The sequence below is a fragment of the Choloepus didactylus genome, chromosome 1, assembly GCF_015220235.1.
Source record: "Choloepus didactylus isolate mChoDid1 chromosome 1, mChoDid1.pri, whole genome shotgun sequence".
Taxonomy (NCBI): Eukaryota; Metazoa; Chordata; class Mammalia; order Pilosa; family Megalonychidae; genus Choloepus; species Choloepus didactylus.
Window position 1 is genome coordinate 170,248,591 of NC_051307.1, and position 26,008 is coordinate 170,274,598.

At 35.7% G+C, this 26,008-nt stretch overlaps 1 protein-coding gene across 4 annotated transcripts in view; it reads right to left on the reverse strand.

Annotated features, from left to right (window-relative positions):
* The window catches only part of SATB1 (SATB homeobox 1), a 97,172-nt gene that overhangs the window by 44,750 nt on the left and 26,414 nt on the right, over positions 1-26,008 (reverse strand). For all 4 annotated transcript variants that reach the window (XM_037845639.1, XM_037845635.1, XM_037845645.1 and 1 more), the window contains exons 3-7: positions 23,927-24,103; positions 23,035-23,161; positions 22,171-22,294; positions 4,165-4,276; positions 1,368-1,822 (exon numbers count right to left, since the gene is read on the reverse strand). In XM_037845639.1, coding sequence (XP_037701567.1) covers positions 1,368-1,822; positions 4,165-4,276; positions 22,171-22,294; positions 23,035-23,161; positions 23,927-24,103 — 995 coding nt within the window. The remainder of the gene's footprint in view (positions 1-1,367; positions 1,823-4,164; positions 4,277-22,170; positions 22,295-23,034; positions 23,162-23,926; positions 24,104-26,008) is intronic.

Sequence of the window (26,008 nt, forward strand, 5' to 3'; positions counted from 1 at the left end):
AAGGACTGTGTCAGGTCTCCTAACTCCCAATCTACATTAGGCAAGCCAAAAATAAGTCGCAGCTGGGATTCTCCGAGGTATGGAAATTCTGTCAACATGGAATTAATACTAGATTATTTTTGTACCAGGATTTTATTCTTATAATCATGTAACAAACAAAATAACTTAAATAAGAGAGGAAAACATGAGTCAGGAAGAAAAAAATTGACAACAGAAAGAACAGTGGTAAAACAAGAAAGTTGAAAGGACATAATGTCCTCATTCTAATCTGAGTTACCTGTTCTTTTGGTTTGTTAGTGTGCCTGGGCCAAAAATAAACACCATATGTATCATACTAATTTCCAAACAGAATTTAAAAAAAAAATAATTCTCTCATTCACTATTTAACAGAATCAAAATTTGTTTCCAGTTTCGTAAATATCCTTATGAGTCCTCATATTATATATCATCTTTTCTCCATGCCCCTCTAAAACATCTTCTATGCTGATAAGATCTTCACAGGAATTTGCCCTAGAGGACAAGAGTGTGAACGCCAGGGGCCAGGGAATACAGATCTCAGTGAAAAGTCTAGAAGAGGGGTCTGCAAACTAAGGCCTGCAGGCCAACTCCAGGGAACATCTGTTTTGTAAATAGTTTTACTGAAATACCCCCACACCCACTTATTTACATACTGGCTATGGCTGCTTACACTCTATAAGGGCAGACATGAGTAGTTATGACAGATCTTATGGCTCTCAAAGCCATAAGAAATATTTCATAACTGGCCCATTATAGAAAAAGTTTGCTCACCCCTGGCCTAGAGAACGAGATTTGGAAGAACATTAATAATAACATGAAGAGGAGAAAAGACAAAGCTAAGAAGCATTTTATGTTAATAGCCATCTTTTTTTCTCAAGACGGCTGCTCAGAATTAAGTGCCAGAAATCGCTACTGAGCTCCAAGATGTTTTGATTCAAAAGCTGCAGAAGAACATCAAAGGGGCACATTTATACACTTATGTTTGATATGGGTGGTAACATGGAAAGGAATCCAACCAACCAACTTGATTAAGTCTGGAAACTTTTTTCAGCCTTCTACTACTAACGCTCTACGTTTTCATGACACAAAGCATAGGTAATGCCAGTCTGAAATATTTATATTAATTTGTCCTTTCAGGTCCCTGAATCTCGATCAACCTGTACAGTTTTCCCTTGGTAGATGAGGTGCCTGCTGGGGCAGGAGTGACAAAATTTAAGGACCACCAGGAACTGGCAATATGACTACATGAAGAGTAAGATAATATGTAAGTACAGGATAAAAGAATAAACTGAAGAAAGAAGAAGAGAGAGAAAGGGAGAAAAAGTAAAAGTATTTGGGACAAAACTGACCTGAGTTCTGTTAAAAGCCACACGTGCAAATACTGCCTGGGAGATTCCTGCTCGTTTCAGTTCATCGCGTACCCACTGGTAGATTTCAGAAGACACCTCTGTGTTGGTCGACACCTGTTGCTCTAAAGGCTTATTCATCGATCTACTGACAGGGGGTGGGTGGTTCAAGTATTGTTGGTTTAAGGACTGCTGGGCTAAAAGTCTATTCACTGCATACTGCTGGTTCAGCAGCTGAGCCATCACCAGCTGCTGGTTGACCAACTGAGGACTGATGGGCGTTGATACAAGCCCAGGGTGCAGGTTCGGAAGAGGGGTCCGGACAGAGGGCTGGCTGCTGTGGGAGAGCTGCGCTGGGGACGGAGGCTGTTCGGCTGTGTTCCCTGGGACTGGCTGCTGGCCAAAGTTGACATGGTTGGCACCTTGCTGGGAGAGTTCAGAAAGACTATCCATTTCAACTAAAGAGGGCAAAAAGTAAAACCATATTAAACCAACAATAATAAGCATTATTTAGTATTTCTTAGCATTTCCCAGATAAAAAGACACCGTATGCACAAGCGCAACAAGGTCCAACTAAACCAAGAAAATTCCAAGTGGAACTCACCAGAGGCTATATTTTTGCTTTCCTCTTCCTCACAATCATACCCACTTTGAAAATGGAAAAACCCTCCTGATCTAATTTTTAATGTGGCTGAGGTTTAAGGTATAACATGAATAATTTTCAAATCCTATGTGAATGGTTTTGGTTCAAACTGAAGTGAATGTTAATCACTCTCACTGATCACCCTAATGCAGACTTAAAAGTAATGACGCTTATTTTAAAGAAATAGCTCCTAGAAGAATGCTGTTTGCATGATGGCAATGAGAAACAGTAAGGTGAGCTAAAAAAAGATATAATATGCAACTAAAGAAAAGATCAATTTATAAATATTTTCTCATGGTATGAATTAACTCTAGGCAAAAGGTTTAGAAGAAAAAAGATGACATAAAATATTATTTTGTTTAATATTTACCTGGCAGTGACTATAAAGTAGTAGTCAATATAATAAATAATAAAAATGGCCATAAGTAATAACAGAGTGTATACTGAGCACTGGGCTAAGCATTTTACATGGCTTTTTTTCATTTAATTTTAACTACCATGGGTGGAAGGTATATTTATAGATATTACTTAGAAAGAAGCAAATGATTTATTGCATGGCAAGCCAGCATAACCAATGTCACCAAGACCCAAATGGTTTTTTTCAAGAAGCTTTGGGTAACTCCAGATGCTGAAGACAATCTTGAGAAGGGGCATGGAATGGTTTTGGTACAGTGGTGATGCTGTCACGCCTTTGTGATTTATTCCCACCTACCCAGGATGAATGCTGCTTCCCTGGCAAGAGCTCGCATGTCAGTTGGCTGAGAGTCAGCTCTAAGTATGTCAAATGCTTTGCTGCTGCAAGGAGGAAACTGGTTTGATGCTCCTGATCGCAAAGGCTAAGCATGGAGCCATACGTAAACAGGTAACCCTTTACAAATAGCATAGCACATTTCCCATGTATAGAACCTGGCTCAGTTTTAATCATCGTTTCTCCTTTCATTAAATATTCAGGTTTTATATTTAGAGGAACTTATCATATTGCTAAAGTCACTGATACATGCATAATACAACCAAGAATTGAGGGAAGAAACCTTCAATTTCTATCAGTGATATCAGCCCAAGTGGGCCATTCACAGAGAACCATTCACAGAGAATAGTAATTCAAGTAATTATTCCAAAAATGATGCATTGTCTTCATTACAGCCTTAAGCTATAAAAGGCAGGGAATCTGTTTTGGTAGATGGATATTTTTTCTTCAAATATTAAAAGCTAAAACATGCTCAAAATTCGGGTTCTCTTGTCTCTTAAAATCTTTAGGAAAAGTTATTACTATTGTTATTATTAAATGAATATAATGGAAGTAAACAGAAAAAGATTTAAAACGGCACAATGTTATGCATATTAAACATCCCATTTCTGTATTATTTTAAAAGATACTATTTGGAAGGTACAAGTATATGAAAGAAAACATTGATAGAAATTAAAACACTAACCTTAACTACAGTGCCTGCTTTTGTAAACACTAACAAATTCACTAGGGAGAAAATGCCATAATCTAAATGCTTAAGTACAACACCCAACTTTTACTGCTATCTTATACTGCAGATTATTTTAAAGTATTTTCTATGTTACAAATATTAACCAAAAATTACATGTTAAGATGGAATGTATAGGGAGACAATATTGGGATTAAAAGTTTAGAAATAAGTCAATGATTTTTCTGGTATGCACGGTAAAAAGGTATGCTCAAAAAGGTGCATATGTACGGGGGTGGGGAAGTGGAGATTACAGATATAAAAATTACATGACATCAATGTGGAAACCGTATTTTTTCCTTAAAATTGGGTATTAAAAAAAAAAACCCAAAAAGCAAAAAACTTAAAAGCATGATTTACCTCTGAGAGAAATCACAGCTAATATTAGTTATTCAAGGCCTGGTTAGGTCTTTACTGAGATGTTAAAAAAATGACAGCTCCCCTCCTCACGCCTCGATTTCCTGCATGTCTGACAACCAAGTCAGTTGGGCTGATTTAAACACAAACATTTATTGAATTTAATTATCTCATTATAGTCATACCCACCCCCCACCCTCAAAGAAACATTCTAAATTGATCTCTAATTGGGCAATCAAAAGACCTGGCTTTAGATGTGACTTTGATAAACCTCCAAATGACATGTAATGGTATGTAGCCACTGCTGCAATGGTTTTTTGCTTACCCATCATATCTTTTGTCTTCTTGAAATGTTTGTACCACCTTCCAAATTCTTGACATTTTGCTGCTGAGACATTTGCATAGTAAGTGCTGTTCACAATGGAAGAAATCATACTCTGCATGAAGAGGGGGGGAACATTTGTAACACAGAGCAGCACAAGATGGAACACAGACATTATTTCAATTGTGGAAACCGCATTTTTTTAAATCAACCGAGAACCAATACATTTTTGCTTCACACTTTTTTGCCTAAAGCCTCAACTTCTTAAAATTCATTAAGTAGATCAAATGCTTATTTAAGTAGAAAGCAACAGCCCACTGAGACCAGCATAAAGCTATCAACTCAGAGACTTTCCTCCAACATTTATAGGATCTTTTTCGATGCCATCTATTCCTAGACTGATATTCTTCTACTGATCCCTATAAATCTAAACAAAGGTGACTTTATGATTGCAATTCATAAATAAATGCTACTTCCAAGTTTAGGGACTTTAAATCTTTGCCACTCAATGGCTGGTCCAGGAACCTGCAATATTGGAATCATCTGGAAGGTTGTTAGAAATGCAGAATCATGGGCCCTAATCCAGACCTATTCATTCAGGACCTGTATTTTACCAAGATTCCCTAGCATACTAAAATTTCAGAAACACAGCTTACACTTTGCACTCCTTTTATCTGGATATGAACTGGAGGTGCATTAACACTGTTCAAAGGTTGACTAACCAAATGTAAGAAGAAACAAACTACTCAAAGAGAGTCTCTGTTATAGGAAAACCAGTTCTGTAATTTCATTCCTAGCCTCATCTGTACTACCTTGAATTCTGACTTACAAACTGACCATAACAAGTTAAAATATATACATTTCATGCTTCCTAAATTTCTCAAGGATACCAAGAGAAAGAAAATGACCTATTTTGTCACTTTACTTCATCCTGCTATTAACAGAAGTCCTATAAACAAAAATAGTCTATATTTAAAAATATACAAAAAGATAATGATTTCAGTATGTTAAGGATTTTAAAAATCATTTTTAATAAAGAAAAGTATTTTTTCCCAGAATATTTTGGTTGCGGTAATTTCAGTGACTTAACTCATGTTTCTTTTTAACCATAAGGTCTGTATTCTCTACAGCAGCTAAATAAGTTTCCTATTGAGTCTTTGGAATAATTTGTGTTTGGAGCATCAATCCACCCCCCACTCCTATGTGTAGAAAAACAAGAACTTACATTTTAGACCTAGCTGGTCTCTAGTGAAAGGGTTTACAGAAGGCAGCATTGTTTGGGAGGCACTCAACACCCAGAAAAGCCAGTTTGGAGACAAAAGCAGTTTTATAATTTCTTTTAGCTACTTCTAATTTAAACTCTTTTGGTTATTGATCCTGCTGACATCCATTATCAGAATTAGTTTTGTAACATGCACACATTTCAGGACTATGTAAACCTGGGGGATCTTCTAAGAACTTTCAGTGAAGGGTATGCATGATTTACGTAAAACAAGGCTATCGTTTCAGAGAGGCACTGTGATGATTTCATTTTCATTTGACACGTTATACTTTGTCATTTACGCATTTTATTTCTCTGAAAAGACATTCTTAAAGTGCTCATGATCTCTGCCATTAATCCAATAGATTGCAATTTCACTAAGAGCCTCCCACAGCCCATAGTGCAGAAAGATACTTAGCAAGGTTGCCAAAATCTGAGCCAGAAGATTACCTGATCCAGTTAACAATCCGCCAGCTTCAATCACACTTACTCTATTGGAATAATGGATCAATAAATCGGACACTAATAATAAACTATTGAAATCGCTGATGGATAATGGTAATTCTGCAAATGGATGGCAGGTGATACTCTTCCACTTTGGTCCATTTTTAAAAATTATTATTCTTATATCTATACATTTTGGCAATTTCTTAAATGCTAATATAATGGTACACATAAATTTTAGATGCAATTTATATCTCAATTTTCAGAAATGTACGGAATATCTAAATTTTTTTTGAAGATTTTGACAAACATGCAGTCTACTTCAGTTTTGCCCATAGTTCTACACATGAATGCTCTTTGCTGCCCACCTACTATGTGTCTGACTGGTACTGGAGGAACAAAGATAAATAAGACACAGCTTCTTCCTACAGAAGCTTACCATCTTTTAGGAAGACAGATTTGTATACAGATAATTCCAATTTACTATGATTTAGAGCACCAAGAACAGAAAATATATGGGAGGGGGGGGTGGAATCCATAATATGTGAGAAAAAAATAAGGCTGAAATATTTTTTTAAAACTAGAGCTCATATATAATAGTGCTATGTAGTCCATTATTATCCATTATGTGGAAAATAATGTCCATATGTGAATGATCAGCAGAGCGTCACCCTGCCCTTGTTTAAACCTAAATAGTAGGTTTCTGTCCTTAAGTGACTTTCTGGATGCTTTCTGTGTGCTTAGGGAACTCTGATTAATGTAAAAATTAGCCAAGCAAGAAACAAATCAAAAGGCTACTCCACAGGTTATGATTCATGCCAAAATGACTTCTTGGATTCCCTATCTTTCTGTACTTTTGAGGGGCTGGGAAATATTCCATAATTCAAGTAACTTAGGGTCACCTCTTTTTATTGGAACAATCTGAAGTAATCTGTAATAAATTGCTCATAAAGCCACTGTGTGGGGCTTTTTTCTTCTTGTGGTGAAATGCTTACTGAAGACTCAGGCATGATGATATCTGAGCACACTAGTGAGTTTCAAAGGAAGAGAAATTTCAGAATCTTGTGGGGGACACGTGGCATGTCAAAGATCATGTTCAGTATTGTAATCTTAAATTTGGAAAATCAGAAAGAAACACCTATTATTCTGATAAAGCAAACAACAGAAAGTAAAGTCTGCCGAAGTTTTCCAAGGAGGGTGGGGATCTGCAGAGGGGAGACTAAGTCCCCTGCTCTTAAAGAGAGAAGTTTGGAATTATTATGACAATCAAAATGAGGCAGTAGTTTAAAAAGATTGCCCTAGGCTGTGAGTTCATGCAGGTCTGGGGCTCCATATTATTTTCAGCCCAATGTCTGGCATATATTAAATACACAGTTAATGTTCATTTGATGGAACAGAATCAGCCTAATCTGCATTCAAGTCCAAGATGTGTCATACACTGATGGTGTGACCCTGAGCAGATTAATTGACCACTCTGCCCCAATTCCCTTTGTTAAATGGGAATAAAAGTAGCACTCACCTCATGAGCTAATTCTAAGGACCCATTCATTTAGGTATTTTTAACATTTATTCAGCATGTATTTATGGAATGCCTACTATGTGCCAAGCACAGAGCTTGTCACTAGGAAAGCAATGACTTGAAGAAACATACTCTCTATCCTCAAGGGGTTTATATTCCACTGGGATGGGAGAGACAGACCACAAATAAAATAATGCATGTAATGCAATCAGCAAAGAGCCTGAAGCACACCAAGTATGGAATCAAGAGATGTTAATGACTACGATTCCTCTCTGCCTCCTACTCCTTCTTGGGCTTTTATCATACGTTCACATTTCAGATCAGTCAAAAGACAATGCTTTAAATATTAGAAGTGTATCAGATATAATTTCAAATGATGTGTTTTAAGTCAAATAAATCTTCTTACAAAGAACAAAGAGTGAAATAATTAAGTTACAAATCAGGTAAAGGGACACAAAGGATAACACCAAGGTAAAGAGTTCTTCCATTTGTTTCCATATTTCAAAAGTTGGCAGGTAACTGGTAGCTAAGAAGAGAAAGACACACACCCCTTCTCTGACTTAGATGCCCAACCCATGCCTTCTCCCATTTCTAGCTAACAGACAGTCACCTTCAGGATGTATTTCAGATATTCTCACTTCTGCAAGTCCTTTCCTAGACTTCCCAAACATCCCGCATGTAGTAGTACCATAGCACTTGCCATGCTGTTTATTTTCTACTGGATGGTGAGCCTTGGGTTTTACCTCAATATTACCTAGATTCAGCACATAGCTGGGTGTATATTAGGTGTTCGATAAAAGGTCACTGAATTGTCATCACTACAGACCACCAGAGAAACCTTTTAATTTATTTTTTCTTAAAGATCAAAGGTAATGGCAGCTTAATTGTCATATGAATCTTTTAAATACATCACTTCTGGTTGTCATGAAAGAAATCATAGTCTGAAGAACCTGTGTTCATTAATTTGCAAGAGATCCCTTCCCAGGTTTTTCAAAATACATCCAACACAGATGTCTCGGAAGTTGCAGCACTCGGTGGTTATGTTATTCCAGTTCTCTCAGTGTCTATTTATATGTATTCTCCAAAGCACTTTGAAAAAGGCAGAACTTGTATTGCAAATTTTCCTATTCAATGGCCAGTTTGTGTAAAACATCAATATTCAGGTAATAAAATAATCTGGCTGACAAAACTCCGTTCTAACAGTACACAGCACACTGATCAATAAATAGGCACAGCACTCCAGTGTTGGGAAATAGAATGTCAAAGTCGGCAGAAATTGGCTGTGGGTCTTATAACCCCAGTGTGACACAATATTCTCATCCTAGGAGCCAAGTTGTAAGCTTTTCTAAGATCCATAAAGCACATGTCTACTCCCTATGAGGAGCTTCGGTTCTTTCCGAGAGTCTGCCGAAGTTCCGATCTGAAAGAATGCCATCTTCACAGAAACCCCAGTTCTCTAGAATGATACCATCTGCCACAGGCTGAGCTTCCTTTTCAGCCAAATACATTATTTATAACCTTTCTAATTGTGAAAAGGTAAGGGAGGAATTTTTCTCAAGCCTGACTTAGATACAGTTAGAACATTCTGAACCTTTGATCCAAAATACTGAGGTCTATGAGTTTGAAAAAACAAAACAAGGAATTGGTTGAGGTTACACAATTTTTCAAAATATTATATTCTTCCAACTCTCTGCTAGAATATCATACACTGTAGGCATGTATTTGTAACATATTTAGAAACTGAAGGAAGATGGTTTGCACTTGGTCATCTTAGTTGCGGAAGAAGAGGTTTTGGGGAGAGGTGAGACCTCAAAAAAAAAAAAAAGGTCCATCAGGTGGGGAAAGGCAGTGATCTGATTACTCTTAAAATTGCTTTGCTGTGCCTTTAACAACAACAAAAAAACCCACCCCAAAACAATGCTAATCAGGTTATTCAATCATTTAAACCAAAACTGTTCATGCTTTTCTGCCAAATCAACCAACCACAGCAAAATCTGTTATCTCCGATTGCTCAGCTTCCAGTCAAAAAACAGTTAACCCCCACTATACCAAAAGTTTTCCAAAATACCCTCAAAGCTCTACATGATCATAGAGAATAGAGAGCCACGGCATCTTTAAAGGGTAACTGGAGTACTGCACCTTATTTGCATATTACAATATACTCTAATAAACTAAACAGCCTGTACCGGAAGCCAGCAGCTCCCTAGCATTTCATATGATCTCCACACTGGCTTTTTGTGCATTTTTTTTAACAGCACTGTGATATCATGATCAAAACTCACGAAGGACTTGCTGATTGTTTAAGTGAAGTGGGAAGAGGTAGCAAGAGCATCTACAAAATGGTGGTTCACCCATGTTTAAAGCTTTCAAGCTCCATCAGTAGAGAGGGCAAGGGCTACAACATCTTATTTACACAATTATCTAAATACGATTAAACAGCTGATGGACAAATATTAAACTGGAAAATGTATAGTCATTTCAGCTTAATGTAATCCTCTTTCTGTAAACACCCAAGATGATTTTTTTCAACCAGAACAGTCCTGACATCTCATAAGCCTAAGGGTGAATAGCAAGAGATTGTTTTTGATAGTTATAAATATTCAAAAGACATGCAGACCATCTGCTTTCATAATACAGGTAAAGCAAGACTGAAATGGTGGCTGCTGTATAAAAATGATTCTTTTAACAAAGTCTTCCTCTCCTCAAAAACTATAAAGACAGATGTCAAAAACTGTTTACACAGAGCAATCAGGAGTGTGCAAAATGTAATATTCCTTTTACACACAGTGCTTGCTAAAGAGATTTTTTTTTTCTTTTTCTTCCCATCTGTGTGTTGCAACACATTTCTACAAGTTAAAAACATTTTTTTCAAACAGAGATCTCATGAATACCCAAAAACACGCTATCTGGTTTCTGAATGCTAATTAATTTCTACTAAGGAATCTGAGTATCTTTTTCTGTAGGAAGGAATGTATGTTTTCAATTGGAATACTCTAGAGAGATGGCAAGGGAAATAACCCTGCATGGGTTTAATTCTGTAAGGCTATTTTCACAGTTCTACCTTGTCCAAAATATATATCTGCTGTATCCATGTTTTAATTGAGAGCACATCTTTGCTAATGTCTTTGGCATAAAGTCTAAAACAACTGTTTTCTGAAATCAATGTCTGCACATGCTATATGTATATACAGAAACCTTTACCTTCTCAGTCTATGCAGAGTAATGTATAAACTAGTCCTACAGTTAATTTTCAGGACTGGAACACAAATCTTGACAGCAACCCTTTTATGTATTATATTAATGGTACACAGGCATTAAGTACCTTTTTATAATTTTCAATAAAGTGAGCATTTACTGAACAATCTGTCAAACTACTGGCTCTCTATTTTTTTTTTTTTTTTTTTTTTTTGAGGAGTGCAGGTTCATACACTCTCATCTCTCTCCTCTTTCTCCGTGTCCTTGTCTACCAATGGCCTGAATTTTTTACAACCATTTCTTAAATGCATGTGGAAAACTCAAAGGTCAAACTTCAATTTTAGATCAGTCTGAATCAACTCTACATTTAAATACAATTTTAATAGAGATTCTCAGTCAACGGGGTTTTCTTTTAATCCCCAAGGACATCAAACACCACAAACAAGCTCTAAATGGCATCATATGAGATAATGACATGAAACAAATTTGTTGAAAATTAACAGGTAGTCCCCATCTGTTATTAGGGGTAGTAAGGAAGGCAAATGGGCTTCAATTCATAAGAAGCGAATGGCAGGATTTCTAAATGTAGTCTTCTGTTTGTACTTGTTAGCTTATGTTCTCCAAATCTTTCCCTCTGGATCCTCTATTGCTTTCTAAGCTATTCTCTCGGGAGATACAACTGGGGCATATTCGGAATCTCAATTTGTTGGGAAGAGACTAATCACTTCTAAATTTTACTTTAACTTCAATTGTCAATTACAGCTCTTGCCATCTTAATCAATCCCAGTGCCTAAAAATGGCATTTTCACACAAAGTAACCCTGGCATAGCACTAAAAATGGAAACTTAGTACAAAGTGCCAGAAGATAAAGGAAGCACAAAGAGAAAATATATGATTCTGTTTTAATTTTCTTACAACACTTCCTAAAGATGAAAATGTGATCGTTTCAAAGCACATGGATTTTACTTATTTAAATATCCAAGTCATAAATTTTAAAGAAAATGTTGGTCCATAGTTCATCCGACTTTTCCATATATTTAAAATAATTTTCATATGGACCAGATAATCTTTCCTTTTATATAAGTACCTATTTAGAGATTTCTTATGATACCAAAATCTTCTTATACAAGCCAATATGTTAGTAAAATGCTTAAATTATAAAATATTTCTTAAAAGGTATATTATGACTAAGAATATGTAATATTTCAAATTAACTACACATAGAGGTCAATGTTTGTTCACCTGCAATATGAAGGGAATTGAAGTAGACAATCTCTAAGGTCCCTCTTAACAGCTTTAAGATTCTATGAAATCTATGTCATCCCAAAAAAGGTGCTACAGGGTCTTCTTTAATGGCTAAAGAAGATTAATTTGTAATACACATCATTCATTTTCAAACACTCACTAAGCAAACACCTTCAACTAGAGTTTTCTTTTTAGGAAGGTTAAAGTCCTTGGCCTCTTGCTTATAATATGAATATGATTATTAAAATTATACTTACCATTACTAAGTTAAGCATTAGGCTAATCTAAATAGAATTATCAAAAGTTTTCCATTAGAAAAATGTGAATCATTAAATTTCATTTGTATAAGCAAAAATTTTCTTAATTCTGTATTAGGTACTCTGTACAAACTTGTACATCTGAGTGATGCTTATTTATTCTCTTGCTGAGGCTCTGGTATGAGTGAATCTCCCATCCTCTAATGAAATTAAAATTTCTAGTATTTGTGCTTAGAAATAGAAGGAAAAAAGATTCCAAATTTGTCTTTAAGTGCCAAAGGTTCCGTTTGGAAAAAAACTTGAAATCTTTGAGTGAAAACAAGAACCAGCATAGTTTGAACAAGTCATTATTCCAAAAGTAGATACTAGAATTAGACTCTATAACTCTTCGCAGGAGATTTTGCATTCCCTCATTGCATTCCTTCTTTATATGAATGTCATTAGATTTTAACTCAGATTGCCTAAAAATCGGGAGTGGGGTAGAGATGGGAGACAATCTAGGCTTTTATGGGGGCCACAGAACCTTCTTTGGGAAGCTCATGAACACTATGGAATTTCTCCGTAATTATACTACCAAAATCAGCTTCTAATTGCAGGAGCTGCACAATCTCTCAGAAGCCCTTGCAGGGTCCATGGGCTCCTCTCAGATCTGATGCAGAACTCCACAGAAAACCTTGAGCTCCGTGGTGGTTTAGCCCTTTGTCAGCTGTTGGCCAAGGCTTCCCATGTCTACTTGACAACATAAATCAAATGCCACCTCTGGATTAGGTCATAGAGAAAAATCAAATTATCTGGTTTCATCTCTAATTATCAACATTATGAAAATCCTTCACAGTTCAGCAAAATGACACACACCGGTAATCACTTCTTTAGGAGTTGGGATGAAACTGTAAAAATGTGCTGGGGTGGGCTGTACATCATGAGATAATGAGCCCCTCAGTGGAGGTGTGTGCTCACAGGCTGAGTGGGTATTTGTGCAGAAGGGTGGACAAACCAAGTCCCTAAGGCCCATTTTGGAAAAACTGAACAGTAATCTACACTTGCAGCTTTCCCTAAATTCAGGTGATTCTGGACCTTTACACATTTCACTTTAAAACATTATATGTTTATAGCCCCAAACAGAGGGTCCTATACCAAGTGTAGACTTCAGAACTTCAATCCAGGAGTGGACACTGTGAACTATTATTATGGGGTGGTATGGACTGTTACTACTTGCAATTTGGCAGCATCAACATCTTGGTCTATAAATCATTTTACTCTGTTGGTTAAATTTTTCCTCTTTATTTTTATAATATTATTATAATATTTTTAAATACGAGAAGAAGTAAACAAATGGAAGTGATAGTAGAAGTGTGGGTCTCAAATATAACACAACTGAGACAAGATGACACTTATTAGCCAAGCTAAAATAAACGTTCAATTGTGGAAGAAAAGTTTTAAATGTGCATACAAATGCTAAAAATATGTTGTCAAAGCTTGAGCCTAATGGTGACACAGAATTAGTTCTGTTTTAGCATTTTTTAGATCTCAGATCCCTAGTACCTCTAAGACTACTGTTCTGCTTACAATCATATAATTTTTGTACCTATATTTAAGATCATTACAGTGCATGCAAAAATATGAGGTAGCTTGAAGTACTGGAAGGTTTTCTTAGAAAAAATATTCAGAAGTAATTTACTCCTGGTTAGGAAAAGACAAAATTCAGAATAACTACAATAGGAAGAAATATTTTGTAAGGTAGGATGTTACAAACTAGAGCATCTATAAAATACTACTAATAAAACTAGTGACATAGTTTACTGGTTCATGAAATAAACATGGCACAAATCCTATGAGGCTGTTTCAGTTTGACGAATATTCTTATGATCCTACTGTGTGTCAGGATCCATGACTGTGAAGATGAATAAAACATCAATTACAGTTCACACAGATAGCCTAATTAGCTATGGATAATTTTGGAACAAAGTGTTATGATGGACTTATAAAGGGAGGACAGAGTCTTGGGAGCTGGGGAGTGTTAGTAAGGGTAGTTAGAGGAAAGGACACTAGCTCACATCCTGATGTCAGTCCTATGAGGCAATCTTGCCCTCACTGACATTGTCTAGTCTATGATGTCATATTTGCTGACCTTGCAAACTGGCTTTTTTAAAGCACAAAGCTTGAGTCTTCCCCCACTTGCATTTTAAAACACATTGGGACTTCATAATAATTCTTAGGAATGTGTTAAAAGTGTCCCTTAAAAATGAAAACGAATTATAATATGGCTCTTCAATTTTTTCACAAATAATAAGTTCTCAGCTGTTTCCATAAAAGGTGAAACTTGCATCAAAATCTTCCATGTTGCAGAAAGATTTCTCAGACCCTGTAGCACCCACAAGTGCAATTTCACACTCTCAAGTCCCATGTTTTTGAAAAAGTTAAAGTTATTGTACACTTTAGAACTGGACACTAAGTTCTAAATGTTTTACAAGTATTCACTCATTTAATTCTCATAACAATCCTGAGAAAATGGTACTATCATCATCCCACTTTATACATGAGCAAACTGAGGCACGAAAGGTCACTTGTCCATGCGCATGAAGCTGGTAATGACAGAGCTCACATTCTCCTGTGCAAAGCTGCCACCTTACTAATACTAGTACAATGATGGGTAAAGAGCAACGAAGCAAAGAAAAATTGACAGGACGAAGTTGTTGAAGAAATACTTACTTCGAGGAATCCCATTAAAAGATAAAAAGAGAAAGAAATCAAGCTCAGTCATATGTTAACACAACCAGGAGTTTCCTAAAGTTAATCCTTTGTTTCCATTTAGCCCCTCATTTTTGAACTGCGTTGAAAAATAATGTGGGAATGCCAATAATATGGGATAAGCCTTGTGGCAATCTGTGGTACCCAAAAATGAAGTATCATCTCTTGCTATCCAGATAAGAAAGGGATCTCTCATGGTGCCATCAATTAAAGCTTTAATCTTTTCTTAACTTTCAATGTATCATTTGGTTTACACCTTTAAACCCCTGAGTAAATAAATTAGGTTAGCATTTCAATGGGAAAATAACTGTGATGCCAGAAAAGCATGATAGTCAACATTCTTAAAAAAGAGGAGAGTAAAGAAAAAGGAGAGGATGACTAAAGAGGATAAAGTGTTACAGTAAGAACAAGAGAAAGAAAAAAAAAAACTATTAAAGGAAGTCAGCCACCTTCACTACAATGAGGAATTCTGTAACCTTATGAATTGCCCATGATGAAATTCCAGCACCCCGTAATAATACCGCATATTAGAATACAATACAATCTTATATTTCAGTAGCGCCCTTCGTGCAAGCATCCCAGGGTGCTTTACAATCATTATGAGTTAAAATTAAAACTGAAGCACATACAATTCCTAATAGAATCATTTTAAAAATGCTAAACAGAACAAATAACTTTTAAGTCTAGATTTAAAAGTCCCAACAGCCAGAGCGTTCCTTACTTCAATTGGCAATGAGCTGCAGAGCCAGGAAGTAAAGCGGCTGAAGGCTCTCTCCTGTTATGTTAAAGGCTCTCTTATGTTCTTTACACTCAGAGCACATTCTAATCAACCAGTTTCCACTGAAAGAGGGAAAAAATGGGTGCGTGTATCTATTTGTTCTGATTATTCCATTTGTAGTTTTTTTGTTTGTTTGGGGCCCAAATTTGCCACGAAATAAAGCAGGTTTAAAAAGCAAATCCAGATAGAGCTCAACCTAAAATTTAAGTAGTAATCACAGAAAAAGATCCTCAGAAAGCACTCTTAAACTGTATGTGTTTTAGCAAGAAAATCAATTTGCTTAGCATGATTTGGTTGACTTTTTTGGAACAATTAGAAAATAGCATTTATCAGGCTTTCTTTCAGGCCACGTCTACTTCTAGCCTTGGCAGTATTTATTATTCTGTGCATCAGGAAAAAAAAAAAAGGAAGGGGAAATGCTCTCATGATATGGTAATTTTCCTTGCATTAGTGATTTTGAGGTCAAAGGAAACCTGTTCAGATCTAAAGCAAAGCATAGGTAAAAATCTATTAAGTGAAAATGAAGTACTTACACAATGTTAAGCACTCTCTAAATTGGCATGGTTTAAACTCTTTTATGTTTTACTACTGTGAAAAGATAGCAGCTATAAAATATTTGAGATCAATCCATTTTAAGTTAGATGCTGTATTAAGTTTGGCTTTTCTGATTAATATATTTGAGAGGTTACAGAGAGCTAACATCAAGCCACAGTAAAATCCTTATGTATCTAAATTGACTAAAAATTAGCCTGTAATACTAGATACAAAAAAGGAAAACTTACAATCTTGAGGACACTTCTATTGTAGATAATATAATTAAATATTAACACAGAACAAAGATATCTCTGCCCAAACTGAAAGAGGTGCTAGAATGATGTCATTACAACTGGTTCAAAAAAAGGGGACAGAAAAATATTTGGTGGAAGTTTAGCACTTCACACAACTGCCTGTAAATCAGGTTTACCATTTCCTTTATGGATTTTACCATTAATAAAATTGCTGAAAGTGGTAATAATACATAATTATCATCAAGTATTTGAGTGCCTGGCAGAGCTAATATTCATAGCCTCTGATTCCCATGGTTGGTGGGATAAGAACTGGACAAAGTTTTGTAATTTTAAAAAGGAAAGAAAAGATCCTACATGGAGCTTTTTCTAAGAATATATGATGTTCAACAAGATTCATAATCTTAAATTGGGAAGGGACCAGTACAAAATCATATAAGCACATCCCAAATAAGAAACTGGCTATTTTTAAATGGAGCTGGTAGTTTTATCCTTACCCATCAGATCTAGCTGGCCCAATGACTAAGCTCTACACTTTCAAGTAAACCAAGAAATTCAACTGCCCACTGTTCCCAATGAAAATGCCTAATATTTTCTTGGGTTTCAAAACTAAGGGCTGTTAGCCCTTACTAATTTTATTTGGGGGAGGAAGGTGACTACCACAGGGCTGTCCATTTAAATCTTTTAGATCACCCAAGTGAAAGATTATCTCTAAAGTCAGTCCTGGTGGTCTAAAGCACCCTCCCACATCCTCAATTAGTGACATGAAACAATGGTAATTTTGAACAACTCAGTGTAAAAAAAACAGCAAAATCAAAGACACAAAATGAAAATGCTAAAGGAAACATAACACATGTTAAAGAAAAATTCCAGTAGGAAGAAAAAATGCAAGTGGAAAACTACAAGTAGATATCAGTACTTCAGAGGAATCAAAGTATTTATTTCATAAAATGCATCAAATCAATTGATGAAAGGCTCTGTCTCACCACTTCCTTTATCTATGTCTATATACGATCAAGGGGGATACTGGCTTAAGCTCCCAGGCTCTACATTTCCAACTATGTAACCATGGGCAATCATAACCATTCTTTGTCTCAGGCTCCTCATTTGAAAATGAGGATTTAAAAACTATTTACCACCTAAGGTGATTGAAAAATTCTTGGTACATCGAAAGTATTAAATGAAAGTTAACTATTATTATTTCAAATATTAAGATGTGTCATCCTTATTACAACACAGGAAACAGGATGCCTGACACACAGTAGACTGTAAATTCATATTTTTGAGTGAATAAATACAGGAATATGGGAAAAAATTTCACAAAGGCTTTCACATGAAAAATATGAACACTGGTATTGGCTATTATCTTGAAGGAATGTGACTATTAATGCTTATTAAAAATTTCAAGAAACATGTCATTTCAGTCCAAAAAAATTATGGAAAAAAAACACAAAGTGGCAGTTTTAAAACATGTATGTCTATAGCATAACTGATAGGGATTTTTTAATTGTTGCTCCAGTGCTATTTATAATACAGATTGAAAATCCGCTGAACATATAGGTTTAATAAATGCCTATGGAAAAGACTGGTCAAGTTTCAGAAAATCAGCATGATTAAATACTAAGCTTCATGAGGGCAGGGGCAGTTTCTTTTTTCATTTGCTTTACAGAAAATAATAAGAAATGTGACAATATTAGATGCTCAAATGCTATCAGGAAAAGGAAAAATGAAAAATCATTTTTCTCAATCTTACTTCTAAATGGAATGCTTAAAACTAAATGGACTTGGAGATACTTTTTTCCCATGTGTGAAATGAAACAGAAAATGATCCACTGCCTTAAAAATGTGAAGGGTATGTTATGGAGGTGTGTGTGTGTGTGTTGCACTAGTACACGTATGTACACATGTGGTGGGGAGGGAGTCATAAAAATGCACATATGAGATTAAAATCTCTCAAGAATATCTGCACTGAACATTTTTAGAAGAAGATATCAGGCCGATAGAAGCACAAACTGACATTTTGCTTATGCTACTTCTAAGAAAATGAATCCATCTCTGAATCAGACGGTATATATATTTATCCAGTGTTTAAATTCAATCTCTAAAACTTCAGGAGAATCTCAGGATAAAAATGAAATGTTTTACTATGGGAGTAAGCCAAAATGTTTATTTTTTTAACTCCCAATTTATTTCCCAAATCCATACTCCCAAAGTTTTTATGACTCAGGCTTTCTTGTCCCCAAGTCAGGCTTTATTCTCTCCTATTCAATTGCAGTTCAGAATTCAACATCCAACTCATCTAACCACATCCACCGAAAAAAGCAAAAATAACAACAAAATGCCTAACATCCAATCTATAATGAGCTAAGTGTTTCTTATGTCTTAGGACATTTTACAAAAATAAATATGTGGTACAAAGAACTTAATAAATGTGTGTTGGTCTATTTGGGCAGATTTATGATAGGAAAGCAATAACAGAAATAAAGGTATGAGTTGTAAATCAAACCACATGCCTACTTATGGAATTTTCTGCAGCTGGAGGAAACCTTGCAAATATTATCAAAGAAAACATTATTGCACCAAAAAATAAGTATTCATCTTAAATCAACACTTAACTTTAAAACTCATCACTGGGAAAGGACATAGGCTTAGCAAATTAGGACTTCCGGATCTGTCACTAACCAGCATTTTTTACTTTAATGCTAGGGACATTGGTGCATTTATCTGTCAAATGAGGGGTCTGGGAAGGATAATCCCTTCTCAAGTCCAGCTGGATATTTGCTTAGCAAGTGTTGGAGAATTTTCTTACAGGCATTGGAGGCAAGTTTGCCAAACGTCCCCTGCAAATGCCTGGTGGCTTCATTTTCAAGCAGTGCTCCTGCCTCTTTCTAGTATGTAAAGGGAGTCTACTTATAGACAGGATGGACTTTCTGCTAAGCAAAACATGTTGGAGCCCTAGGGCCATATTTACTATTGTGGTGTTTTATCATATTAAACAAAACACAACCTTTATTGAGCAGCAAAATGTATATGTGAATAGTATGCTAATTGTTCTCATGTGAGTGAATCAAAACTCCACATGACAGGGAAAAAAGCCTTAACACTTAGCATTTCTTGGTGTTAGGTCCTGTATCCTATGCAGCATTTTATCTGCTAGGCAATTTTCACCAAAACATGGTAATCACCAAATCTCAATCACAGGTGAATGAAAAGAGTGGTTTTGTCATGCTCAGCATATGTTTGAGGCTTAGACTTTAGGGAGCCTGAGTCTCTCACCTTTAATAACTTTAGAGGGAACAAAAAATAATAAAGAAGCAATGCTTCATAATTAAAACACTCTGCGCTGAGTGTGTGAGTCACAAATTCATTCTAGAGAAAGTAATAGAACGACATAATGCAGCAAATACAAAATAAATCCCTCAGGTGGAAAAGGTGAACTTTTTCTCATAATATTAAATATTATATTAATTTTAAATAATTGCTGCCACTGCTAAACTACAAATACTTTCTGTTAAATATATACATTTACTTTGAGACTAAATGCCCGAATTTTCTTACGGGCATTGGAGACAAGGTTTGCCAAATGCCCCTTGCAAATGCCTGGTGGCTTCCTATTCAAGTAGTTCTCCTACCTCTTTCTAGTATGTAAAGGGAGTGTACTTAGACACAGGATGGACTGTGCATAATTGAGGTTATGCCCAATTCCATCACTTAATAATCACGGTAGGGTCTCCAGCTATACATTGCCAATGTGTTCTTCTGAAGGTCTCTCTACAGAAATACACCAATGTATGACTCCAAAACCAAGTCGTGGATTTCATTTTGTCATTCTGTTTAATGTTATAATTGTATTCAATTCATTTCCCATGATAACATTAAGTAAATTCACAATTATATTTACAAGCTACAGAGAGTTGTAGTATATTGGCTGAATGCTGATGTCATTCAACAATTAGTTCTCACTGCTTATATCAATAAATATTTGTACTAGGATCCTCTTCTCCAGCTCACAGTAAATGCCTTAAGTCTTTGCCTGAATTTACTTCTCAATGGGCTATTTAGTAACATAAAGATTTACAAGATTACTATATTAGATATTTACATATGTTTCAACACTGACTCAAAAAAAAATAGCTTATTTCCAGGACATTTCAAATGTTTAAATGCTAGTAACCAAGTAACATATTTTATCTGGAATTGTCTGCAAAACTCAAGGTCCCAGATGTAAAAGTAACCCTGTTTCATTATATCACCCTGTTGATTTAACTGCATTTAATTAATTTAAATTACTTTTATTCAGTGGTTATAAATTCACATCCTCTACTCCAAAGTTGAGAGGAAGGACGGAAGGAAATTAGCTGAAGGCATAATTGAAATAACAAAAGTAGTCAGTTCTGAATTTCAAGAAATAGATACTTAATACAGAAGACATTTTACTTGTGGCTGTAGCTTACTTCAGGAGAATATAGAATGCAATCATTAATTCTAAATTTAATTCACTTGTTTCATTCTGAAAACTGCTAGCACATACCAAAACAAAGCTGGACTACAATGCAGCAAACCTTAAATGCATGGAGTTTCCATGAAATAGTGCAAAAGCCCATGAACTTCTTTCCAAAAGTACTCAATTATTTTAATAAGCATCATGTTAAAAATTCACTTTGAGAATAGGGCCTTATCTCAATTGCAGAAATGTTTACAGCAGTCATACAGTTTAAGTTCAAATGACTTCCAGACTAATAATTCAGAATTATATTTTAAACTTGAATTAAAAGAAAAATGCACAAAAAAAAAATTCAGTGAAAATCTAGTTAGACTAGCACTTTACTATATTATATAATGGAATATGTTAAAATTGGGTTTGGGCACCGAGGGATGGCATCATAGCACATTTACATGGTGACCACACAGCAGCCCATTAAGAGCAGGTTCACAGCATCCTTTTCCTTTCTTTTTTTATTTGAAATCAGCTGAGCAGTATCAAAAACAATGTCTGGATTTAAATTTAGAAATAGAAACAGTGTCTACCTAGAGTTTTGACTGCCCTTCACCAAAATTCATTCTAAAAAATCAAATACAGTAACATATTTATGTCTCCTTTTAAAAAATCACTGATGGCATAACAAACATCTCAGAGGAAGAGTAAGATTCCACTAAAAAAAGAAAGTAAACTAATGCCACAATACTGGTTACAAAACCCTAACAAATAGTAACCAGTCAATATTTGGGTACAGGTAACAGATTTCTATTCTCACCTTTATACTTATTTTTACTAAACACTTTCTTTTTTTGTTTTTTCTTTTTGTTTTTTTGTTTTTGGTTGGTAATGAACACAGTATCCTAGATAGACCTGTACTCTTCTTTTATTCAGACAGCATTGCAAAGTCTCATACATTAACACTCACATTGCCAGTCCCATTCACCGCATCTTTGCAGAATACCACTTTAACTGTTCCTTAATTAAGAGCGCCCAAGACAAGGTAGCTACCATGCTCAGTGTACCCAGAAGAATCTAAAAACTAACTAGAGTAGTCTTCTGCTGAACTGTTTCTCCTGTAAATAGTCCTTCCCTCTTTCCCCCAAAGGAGAAAATGCTTAAAGGTTCTGTTCAGAATGAATCAGGCATATTTTAAAAGGTCACCAGTGGTCAAGTCACTTTGCATTTTAGGCAGATTCTTGCTTCAGATACCAGTTGCTTTAGACTGTGGCACCCCACTAAACTTCAAATCGGGGTTGCCTACAATATTTCATTATTTATTACATGCTATGCTAAGTACCTGTGAAAGGGGGCACTCCTTGGCCAATGAACTCTGATTCATATCTTTCAGTAAGTCCTTCAGCGCATTCCTTACTGTGGTGTGCGACCACTGTTCGGGAGGCAAGTCTTCTAGTTTGGGGCAACTATTTGAGACACAGATTAGAAAAGGGATTATTACAAGATTGCATCCCGCTGCAGAACATTCCTTTAAGACAGACAGATTTCATTTTGCGCATCAAACAGATGCATCTGGAGATTGCTCTCGGTCTCCTGATTGTTCCGATTAGTTAATTACTTTATACAACACATCTGCTGTATCGATGCATGAATTATACATCAGCTGCCTGTGGTGGCTATTTTTTCATGTTACTTCTACCTTCCTGCTCTGATGCGCTTGGGAAGACAATTTAAGGTGTGCTGCTTTCTCACAATCCATAGTGAAAAGCGTTAACGTATTAACCGTTTTCCGTTCATTACTCTGTTCATACGAATCAAAATGTTAAAGAAATATATAAATAAGAAAGATCGCAGCAATCATGAATAAAGCAGTCTTTCACAAAATGTACACAGATGGCACTGTTCATGATATGCAAAAATATTTTTCTCTTAAGTAAACTTTATGTAAAATGCCTTCTTGTAATGCATCATTTAATTGACTAAATGTAAAGTCTTGTCTTAGGATAGCCTGCAAAAACCCACAAATTTCGGGGGAAAGGGTTACTTTCAAATTACACACTGAAATTCAGAAAAAAATAGAATCAAGGTAACAAAATCAATGTGGATTAAGCTTTCTGAAACATAAGATAAATAAGAATTTTAAATTGGCCAGAAAAGCTTTATTTCAAAAAGCCAGGTAAGTAAAACTTTTCACCCTAGAACTCACCTGTGTAGCTGAATTTTCAAAGTGACCACATGATACACATCCTGAAGCATATCTGCCACTGTGGCATCAGGGGCATCTGTCACATAAGACAGTGGAACTGGATTCCACTTTCCAACCTGGATTAGCCCTATTTGAGATAAACAGAATATGTCACTAAATATTTTATTCTTCAGATAATGTATCTAATAAAAAGTCTTTTTTTTTCCAAGGCCCCCACCACAAACAATATTGTTATTTCTGTTTGAATGATTTCCTTCTCCCTAAAAGGCAGGTCAATGAGAATATTCACAGCTTAGCTTTCCAAATTGTGAAAATATGTAAATGGCTGTAGGGGTTGTTTATTATTTTGGAAATAAAACCCCATCAATAAAACCTATGCATAAGGTCGCATTTTCTAACTTACAAGAACTCCTAATAAGACATAGCTGAACCAGTTCTAAATGTCTTTATGATTTAGATAAGATTCTCTATTGCAGTGGGAATCAGCATTGAAAAATACTTTACAGTCCATAAAACCATCAGAAACAGAATAAAAGAAACAGAACTAGATATTCAGTCATAAATGCAAATTGACTCTCAACAGTCCATCTGCTCAAATACACTCCTCACTTCCTTGTGGGTCCTCAGTGGAACAGATTATTAAGGTCAATAAGCATACTAATGATTCAGCTGAAGTAATTTTAAAAAAAAATCTACCTCGACATTCCACATGAGCAAAATGTGTGTTAACTAAACCAAACTGAATTAAGCCAATTTTTTAAAGCCACAGTCTATAAGGAACCAACGTAATACACGGGCTACCACTCTTTGAATAAAAATATTCAGTGCTTTCTCTGCAAGGTAAATAAAGATGCCAAGCAATTTTTTCCAACCTCACATATGCATTATTTACCTTTAGCCTGGGCAGCAGAGCTATGCGAATATCCCAGAGACAGTAATGCCATTTCTATCAGCTGGTTGAAAAGCATATCCTTTCTCACCAACACAAATTCTGCATGCTCCTCCTTGCAATCATATTCAATGGCGTTTTCATAATGTTCCACTACACAGAAAACCGGTAGCATAGTTCCTATTACAAAGATGGAGAAAAGAGACACAAACCAACAATCTTCAGTCTTGGGAGTGGGAATGGAAAGTGAGGAAAAACTAACCCATGAAAACAAATCTTCATAACGGCAAGAGAAAGAGGGAAAGGGAGCCTATGCTTCCAAGGAAAGCAGGACACAGAAATACAGGTCCACACACGCAAATATATACAACCTTTTTTTTAAAAAAAAGCTATAAGAAATATTTAAATAGAATATGAACTTGGTCCTAAAGTAACTTGGGTTCTGCTCTAATTGTAAGTAACAGTGCATTTTCCAAAATCAGTGAAGGCAGAATTACGTTTTTGATCAAGTAATAATGCTGACAAAAGAGAAATGTGTGTCTTGTCTGATTTGCTGTGCATGGTACACAATGTGCAAATATAACACACTATAGTTGTCTTCAGAGGAAGCCATCTTAGTGCTTCCTACACAATTTTGTTAAAATTAAACTTTTCCTGTTTGTGTCCAATTCTCAAATTACTTCTGATTATGCAATTTTTTTAAATCATTTTCTTCTTCTTTTAGATATTTACTCTACTGGTTCCACAAAAGAAATGTAAAACTTAACCAAGATGAGGCTAATAAAAATAACTCCAATATATGCATAATGTAGATAAATAAGATTTATTTTTATGGCTATTCATTTAATCTACCTGACTAAAAAGGTATCACCATAACCATAGGTCTTTAAACTGTACAATCTTCATTATAGTAAATGGGATAAAAATGAGAGAGAAAAAAGGTAACTGGCTTTATCGGGACATATTAGGATAAAGGAATCTGCATATATATGATGCTTTGTCTCTTTATTTACTTCAACCCAACAAAATAACTCAATAGTGAGATGATTAATAAGCACAGGCCACACCACTCTTAGAAAAAGAGGCTCCTTCTAGTAACCGAAATCATGGAATGCAGTGGCATTCAAGGTGTTTACGAAGCACACTGTCAGACCTCCAATGATAAAAGGAAAAGGGTTAACAGCAGATGCATCTGAACTGTACTATGGCAAACTGCCAGAAGGGTATCATCTTTAGCATTAATGATGACAAGGGTTACTTTAACAGGGCACCCAGGATCCCCAATTAGTACTACAACATTAAAGCCTCTATAAGCTCTGCCCTCTGGACTCACAGAATCCTACCAACTTCTGAAGAACATACCAAGCATAGCTAAAATCAGGATTTTCTACTGACACCAGAGATGCCCTTTAAAAATTCTCTATTTGCTTGTTTCTGCCGAACAAAAGCTGACAATAAAGCAGCTACATTTTTCTACATGTGCATCTTCACCAACACTTTAGTAAACTGTTCACAAGAGATTCTAGCTCTGACAAATAAACCCCATTAGGTTTACTTAGAAAAGCTCACAAACTCATTCGGAGGCACCCAACAGGCTAGGCATGAAAAACAAGCCACAGAGCTTGCCAATATTCTCGTCATTCATTCATCTGTTTTACACCACAGAGAGAACCCATCAAGGATCAGAAAAAGATTTGGGGAGACCACAGCAAAAATAGCAGTATGCAAACTGGAGATGTCTTCCTTGTCTTGAAGGTACTGTCACAAAATTTCATAAACAAAAACATTCGACCCCTTTTTCTTAGAGGTGCTTTCTCATCTCAGCCATAATTTTTAACTACACCTGTCAAACAGGAATCATGCACATGAAAAATAATATGGGGGAAAAAACAGCAAAAGGCTTTAGTAATTTTGTTGGAGAATGCAGAGAGAACCGTATACAATTTAACTGCATTTAAAAAATAAGTCATTAAGAATGCAATATTTTAAAAAACATTTGAGCAGGAAGTGAAATTACTGTATGTTGGTTTCTCCTGCCCCCTCATCCTGATGTCTTCAAAGAGTTGCATTAGTAAAATGAAAATA